Source organism: Planococcus citri, chromosome 2 (genome assembly GCF_950023065.1).
Source record: "Planococcus citri chromosome 2, ihPlaCitr1.1, whole genome shotgun sequence".
In the NCBI taxonomy this organism is placed as follows: Eukaryota; Metazoa; Arthropoda; class Insecta; order Hemiptera; family Pseudococcidae; genus Planococcus; species Planococcus citri.
The window spans coordinates 52,192,653-52,200,918 of NC_088678.1; the positions used below are offsets into that span (position 1 = coordinate 52,192,653).

The following is an 8,266-nucleotide window of genomic DNA, read 5'->3' on the forward strand; positions in this document are numbered from 1 at the left end:
TTTAAATCAAATCAAATTCAATTGTGAAGCAGTTGATAAGTAAACCAGCTGAAAAAATCCATTGCTTGTCAACTGAATTACAGTAAATGCCCATTTTTAAATTAATTTTTATATGTACCTATGTAGGTAGTAATTATCAACAATTACTGCACTTATATAATGCTCAAATGATTATTAGTGTGTTGCTTTTTATTTTCGGAAACGGCTTGAAATTAATAACTACCTAACTACCAACTAAGTACTTACTAATATTAGATAATTTTGTGGTGTCATCATCTCATCATATCGGATTAAGGTACTTGTTGATACATTAAAACAAAAAATTTATCTTCCTTAAGAAAACAGGAAGCCAAATCAACAAACCGTGTGGAATAATAAGATTTAATCACAGTATTATCATCAAAAATTTAATGTGTCACAAACTAGTACGTATGTTTTGTATTCACTAGGACTAATTTGCGACAATGTCGAATTAACTAGTACATTTACAAATCAGTTGTACTAGTTGTGTCAGTTTGGAAAATACTCATTTTCAAATTATAAAATTATTAAATACATCCTTTTTTCCATTTTTAGAGGCAGCAGCTACCCCATAAACCAAGATTCACCTCATAATACCAATTTGTGACTGAGAAATAAAAATTTGAAAAATTGCGGTTTGCTCATCTTTCTAACTAGAAATGGGTGTTTTTTTCTTGACTTGTAACGTTGTCAACTTTGAACCACATTTTAAATAGGAAAAAACTATCACAGAATAAGGCTTTTGACGTATTGCGGGTTGCATATCGGTTTGCCTGAACTTTATCGGTTTGGTGGGCATTCTTATCAGTCAGTATCAAAATTTCATATTTTGAGCAATTTTCACAAGGTGTTTTTGAAATTTATAGCTTTTATTTAGTTTTTCCTTCAATTTTAAACACTGTTAAATCCTGTGATGGAAAAAGATCCGCTCTTTGTCGAGGTTCAAAGATGTTTTGTCAACTTCTTTAAAACTCGACGAAGAGAGGATCTTTTTCCATTACAAGGTTTAACAGTGTTTAAAATTGAAGAAAAAACTAAATAAAAGCTATACATTTCAAAAACACCTTGTGAAAATTGCTCAAAATATGAAATTTTGATACTCACTGATAAGAATGCCCACCAAACCGATAAAGTTCAGACTTAGTTCAGGCAAACCGATATGCAACCCGCAATACGTCAAAAGCCTTATAAAAGTTGAGATTGTATTAGTAAGGTAATGACGTGAAATTACCGTAAAAAATAAAATACCACTATTTTTAGCTGATTAAAACTAGAGTAGATATTCAATATTTCACACTGAAATGTCACGAACTAGTACCTTGTCGCGAACCGGTACACATCCCCTAAGTGTCGCTATTTTGTACTTTTTCGCTTGGTTGGGACTTTCACTGAGCACATCAATAATTACGGTGTGCATGATGAGGTAAGTGTGAATGAATGTACATACATATATACAATATAGGTAGTACCTACTAAGGCCTGTGTAGCCCCGATGCTCTTGAAATACGAGTATACTCGTACTCGTCGCAGCGCTTTCAAGTTGCCCATGCAGAAAAATAGTACTACTAAAGTAATACTAAAAGCAGTACTACTTTCAGTAGTACTAAATTGAGCAATTCAGTTCTACTGACAGTACTACTAAAAAGTATTATTGTAGTACTAAGTACTGAAAAAGTATTACTGCAGTACTACTAGGACATATTACTGCAGTACTACTCAAAAGAACTGTACCTAGTACTACATTTAAAAATTTTTTAATTAATTTTTAAAAATATTCAGTACATTTGGCACGATTTATGATATTACTAATCGTTTTACATTTTATCCATCGAATCATTAATTCATATACCATCCAATTCCATTAACGAAAATTTCCTACCTAACCTGAGATTCGAACCTGCGACCCTACGTTCCTAACTGCGTAACCTTAACCACTAGACTATGGGGACTTCAATGGATATAGCACATTTTGAACAATATAAGCACATTATCCTTGTTATTCTGAAATATTTTCATTTTTTTAAAAAATTGCAGTACATTATTAGTAAGGAAATTGTTTTAATGATATCAAATATTTTTTTTGCTGTACCAAATACCGCAGATAGCAATTTTCTTTGCGTTTTGTCAGTTTCATGCAATTTTGAGACAAATGATGACACTTTATAGCGCATATTTTTGCATATTTTTGGAATAAACAAATGCAAATGCTTATTTTAGTTTAAAAAAACGTTGATTTTGAGGTTTTTTCAGATCGTTACAGCTTTTTTGTGGGGGGAAAAACAGCAAAAATCAGTTTGAAAAATGGGAAAAAACAAAAATTTTGAAATTGTCAATACAAAAAAATGCATGTTTTTTTTGTAGCCTATAATATGAAAATTAAAAACGATGATCAATGCATTTGTGTTTTAAAAAAAATTAATGTTTGACGTTTTTTTAGGTTTTTTGATAGCTCATTGAAAATACACCTACCTACATTTTGATACCTACCCATAATGGAGCAGTTTTATAGCACTTATTTCTGCTGTTTTTGGTTTCTTAGCACAATAATATTAATGAAATGCGTTTTTTTTTTTTTTTTTTTTTTTAGATTGTAACCACTTATTATGAGCGCTTTTTTTGCTGTTTTTCGAGCATATAGAAATAATTGCCGTATTTATTAGCTACTTAATTTTTTAAATTTCAGAAAAACTTGTGCTGGGCAGGTATAATTGAAATTCAAACTCACATACCTATTTTTAACAAATACTGTAAGTTTAAGCTTGAACATTGACCATAAAATGAGAAATTTGTCTAAAGTAGTATTTAGAATGGTACTATAGTACTACTTGATACCACAATAACGAAGTAGTACTGAATAGTCTTACCTAAAGTAGTACTGGAATAGTACTATCGCATTACTAAGTATCCCAATACTGAAGTACTACTGAATAGTTATACAGAAGTAGTACTGAAGTAATACTAAGTACTACTTAGTTCTACAGTACTGAATTAGTACTCAATAGTTTTACAGAAATAGTACTGAAGTAGTACTATAGTACTACTCATCTATGATTTTCTTGCATGGGTGGAAACGTTTAATGCCTAAATGTCTTGCTAGTGAAGAAAAAACTGGGGGAATATGTTTGAAACGCAGTGGTGCCAATTTTTTGGTCATAATTCGAAATTTTGACTTGGTTCCTTTTTGTTCTCACCGATTCAATTATTACTTTTGGGACTAGGTAATTTTTCCCAAATAGGTTGGGTAGGGGCTAGAGCGAAAAAATCCATGATTTTTTGAATACGCTCTCTCTTTGAAGGCTTGTGTATTTCCCCTTCCAGGGGCACTTTCGGAGGAAAATTGTTTTATGAGTAACTTTCAACTCAAAGTGAAGGTACTTGAGGAATTTGGTAAAAATCTACCGACTCTTTTTTGGGGGGGGGGGGAAATTCGCCCTAATGGTCTATTTATCCATGTACCAATGTACTTACATCATTTCCTATTTATCTGCTCAGATTCGTTATTGGATTGGCAACAGCATTGAACAATGTATCGGCATTAATATCGATAGGCGAAATAGCATCGCCCGAAATTCGTGGAAGACTAACCGGAATTTATCAAATTTTCCTGAGAACTGGAACAATTTCGGGATCAATTATAGCAGTGCTATTTTCTTCGTATATTTCTTACACGCGTAGCGTAACAGCTCTTTCTGTGCTAAGCTTGCTATCAATGTACTGGGTGGCAGAAACCCCATGCTTTTTAATCACCATTTCAAGATCAGATCAAGCTAAAAAATACTTCCAAGAAATCAGGGTAGGATACACAGAAAACGAGATAAACGAAGAATTCGAAAAGTTTCAAAAATATATCGAAGATGAAAGAAGTTCGAAAAGTCAACTCAGTTGGAGAACTTTTCTAAAAACAAACGCTATTCGAAAACCTTTGTTAATTGGTGTCGCCCTAAATTTCCTTATGGTATTAACTGGTGGCTTGTTATTTTCGGTTTTCATGACTTATATACTACCATCCAATGACTACATACCAAAGATATACTACCCTTTAATCACACACACACTTTTATTTTTGGTTTCCTTCAGTTTGCCATTATTTATTGACAGTTTTCCTCGCAGGAGTATGTTTCTTTTTGGTGCTGCTGCAATGGTGGTGATCAATACGACTTGCGCATTGGCAAATTATTTCTTGGTTGCAAATGAAGCAATGTCCATTTTTGAGTGGATTTCTACAACGGGAAATATTTTATCTGGTTGGTGTACCCATATTATTCTATTTCCAATAAACAGCGCTATCAAATCTGAACTATACCCTCAAGCTGTGAAAGGGTTTGGTGGATCACTAACTGTAATAAGTAACGCCATATCGACCATAATATTATTCCAGACGTATGGAGTACTTGAACGTTATTCTTATCTGTACTTTATGTACTTCATATTTTCTATTATTTCGCTGCTTTTATGTCTTGTAATATACTTCTCATTACCAGAAGGTTGTGGAGTAGCCTTACCCGATTTACAAATGAAGTTTAAAAATAAAGATACACATGGTGCTGACAACAGTCGACGTTGAGAAAAAAAATGCAAAAATAAAATCATGATCAGCTTCAATTTTTATCTACTGTTCTTATTTACATTATCTGTTTGGATTTTGAAAAAATACGTTTCGAAACCCGCACAAGCTGAAGCCATAATATTCCAAAATAGCAGACATACTTATAACTTAGTTATTAAGAAAATGAGATTAATGAGGAATTTGAAAAATTGAAAAAATACTTACTTACCTACATCGAAGAGGTAAAAATTCTCAGAAGTTGACAGAAAAGTGGCGAAAACATCATTTGAATTTTTTAGCTCTAAAAATGAATATTGTGAGGAAGATGGATGGTGTGTCCTACAAGTTTGAAAAGTATAAAAAATTCGTCCAAATTGAGAATGGTTTTTGATTTAAAAATTTAAATGAATGCCATTAATCACGGCGGTTTTTGACTCTAATTACGACAAGGAAGGGGGTAAAACACTGTATAATGCTAAAATCGAAGGCAAACACCCAGTCAATATCTTCAAGAGGACAGACAAGTAGACTGACGAACTTGGGAAGCCAGACAGACACCCAGACATCCTCCAGTGACCAGACAGGAAGACAGATGACCATGAAAGACTAGACAGGTAGCTCAGTGACCTCAAGAGATCAGACATGAAAACAGACGACCTTGAGATGCCAAACAAACAGGTCAGTATACAGAATAGAACTCAGACCCGGTCCGTATCAGGCTGAAGATTTGATCCGCGTGATCATGTCTGATCAAGCGTTAAGTCGACTTGACCAAAAAACATATCTATGAATTAAAACTTTCCTTGGAGAGGAGATTTTATACCCACTTTTTATATGTATGTAGGTAAAGTGGATGCTCTAAAATTGACCTTAATTTTCGGCAATATTTTGAGAACATTCCGACTTACTTTTTTAAATTACAAAATAATTCAAAGAAAATTTGTGAAATAAGATGCCATATGCCTACAACCTGATATAATTAGGTGCCTCTCTCCCCAATTCAACCATTTTACAAGCAAAGAATGAGTGTCAGTTATTGATAACATCAATCAGCAAGTGAGATGATATGTAGGCCTATATGAAAGCGACCACACTATTCCATCATCTCATTCGATTCTTGATTGCTTATACTTGGCATAGTTGAAATGTCAAAATATAAACCTCGGAGCATTCTAGTAACTCTTTCTCTGCTTCCTTGTGCTGCCTTCACCTTCAACACTTATTTGATATGAGAACGTGATGATTAAGATTATCTTCTTCAATAATAATCTGAAATCTGCTCAAATCTACTTGAACGTGACGCAACAAAATACCCGGTTTCAATTCGCATATACTTACCTACCCACAGCATTGCAAAATGCAAATTATCCAAAATTAAAATTATAATCATTTCAACTCCACTTAAGTATGTATATTCATTGACCAAGCTCCAAAAAAAAACAGCATATTTCTCCAAAAGAAGAAGTTTTTTACGCTTATGCAAATTTAATCCGAGCAGATTTCAAAGTACCTACCTAACGAATATTCAAAACGTTTTCATCGATTAAAACTTCAATCAATCAATATCACGTGCAGATAAGATCTCGTAACATCACAGCAGTAGAATAATTACTCAAGAAAATCGATAGAAAAAAATTAAAAAATCTCTGAAAGATAATGGATTAGTTAGCTTATAGCATTCCAAAGGTACGTAACCATAAAAATGCATAAAGTGCCTCCGGAAGCAATATGGAGCCAGATATGGGCCCTAATTCCAGGTAAACTTCTTCTTTGCATTTGTACATATAGTTAATAATTGGTGTAGTTTATTGCAAATATGGCTATATATTTCAGTATTCATGAATGTCTTCATGATGGGCGCACAGAATGGATGGCTTCCAAATGCCATATATCTCATTCTATCTGGACAAGCATTCCATGCAACAGCAGCAGAATGTGCGCTGATGGCATCATTCAGCGAATTCGGAAGAATCGTGTTTGCAATACCGGCTGGAATTCTGGCAGATAAATTTGGAAGGAAAAAAATGATAATATGTGTTGCTATTTCGCATTTTTTCGCTTGGGTAGGAGTGTCGTTCAGCACATCGATGGTTACAATTTATATGGCGAGGTAATGAAAATTAGATATTAATTTGGGTGGCCCTTTGCCTGAAAGTGAAAATATGAACATTTTTTCCATCTCTTCCAAAATTGGTTCCATTTTCAGAGGGGAGGAGGGGGTGAAATCATAACAAACGGAAGTTTCTAAAATTTGAAAATCCTCCTGTCTAATATACGTATAATGAACCCTAAGTACAATATTTGCAATTTTTCCCCATCCAGATTCGTCCTAGGAATAGCAACAGCGCTGGTAAATTCAACATCGCTATCATCAATTGGTGAAATAGCATCTCCCGAAATCCGAGGACAACTAACCAGCGTTTACCAAATCTTCATGAGCGTTGGAGTAATCCTGCCAGCAATAATAAGCGCCGCATTTTCCTTATACAACGCACTCGCATGGGGCATAACATTCTTCTCAGTTATCAACGTGCTATCTCTAATCTGGGTAACAGAAACGCCGAGCTTCCTAATCAGCGAATCTAAATTCAAACAAGCCAAACAAGTCTTACGACAAATCAGACGAGGATACCGAGACAGTGAAATCGATACCGAATTCGAAAAACTCAAAAAATACATCGAAGCAGAAAAAGCCAATAAAAATAAATCCAGTTTGATTCAATTCTTCAAATCGAAATCCATCAGGAAACCACTAATCACCGGAGTTTTGATCAACTTTTTTTCAATAATGACAGGAGGAATAATTCTCAGAGTTTACAGCACCGGTATTTACCCAGACAACGAATACGTACCGAAAAGATTCTTCCCTTTGATTAATCAAATCCTCGCACTCACGATGGCCCTCAGCACGACTTTCTATATCGATAAATTCTCTCGTAGAGGTATATTCATCTTCGGTGCCGTGGTGATGGGATCAACCAATGCGATTTGCGCTTTCACCAATTACTTCTATCTCGAACAAAACATCGAGTATATTTTCAAATGGGTATTCGTTATTGGCAATCTTTTGTCCGTGTTATGTTACGGTGCTACGATACAGCCGATGAACAGTGCCATTAAATCGGAACTTTACCCTCAGGTTGTAAAAGGATTATGCGGATCGCTCGGAGTGATAAGTCAAGCATCTTCCACAGTACTTTCGTACCAGTTGTTTAATATTATTAAGAATCATTTCCATATTTACTTCATGTATGTGGTCCTTTCGATGAATTGCGCTATTTTAGGCCTGATCGTGTACTTCCTTTTGCCAGAGGGTCGTGGAGCGTCTCTCACCGATGTCCAGATGCAATTTCAAGAAGAACCTGCAGCTGATTGTGATAGTGTCACTGTCAAAAAATATGACCAAAAATAGAAGGTATTAATTTTATAATTAGGGTATGATCTCATGCGGGACAAAGTCTCAAGTCCGTCATCAAATTGTTCAAAGATGTCGATGTCTTTTTCTTTTGTAAGTCATTTAACTCCATATTACCTAACGGAAAGCTTGTCCAAGCAGCAATAAAATTACCTATTCTATTTTGAAATGTGTAATAGTATGTTTATTTTACATCTTGAGAGCCTTGGCCAAAGATGCCCTTGACAAATCTATCATACATGCCTACTTATCTTTCTAATTGACCAACCCTACCAAAAAAAAAA

General features: G+C 34.4%; 1 protein-coding gene across 1 annotated transcript; it reads left to right on the forward strand.

Annotated features, from left to right (window-relative positions):
* The first annotated feature begins 6,162 nt into the window (after nucleotides 1–6,162).
* LOC135836403 (glucose transporter GlcP-like) lies at nucleotides 6,163–8,151 on the forward strand. Its single transcript, XM_065351221.1, has 3 exons — nucleotides 6,163–6,324; nucleotides 6,401–6,677; nucleotides 6,890–8,151. Exons 1-3 carry the CDS (start codon nucleotides 6,270–6,272, stop codon nucleotides 7,977–7,979), a joined length of 1,422 nt encoding a protein of 473 aa, XP_065207293.1. The 5' UTR covers nucleotides 6,163–6,269; the 3' UTR covers nucleotides 7,980–8,151.
* Nucleotides 8,152–8,266: the final 115 nt, after the last annotated feature.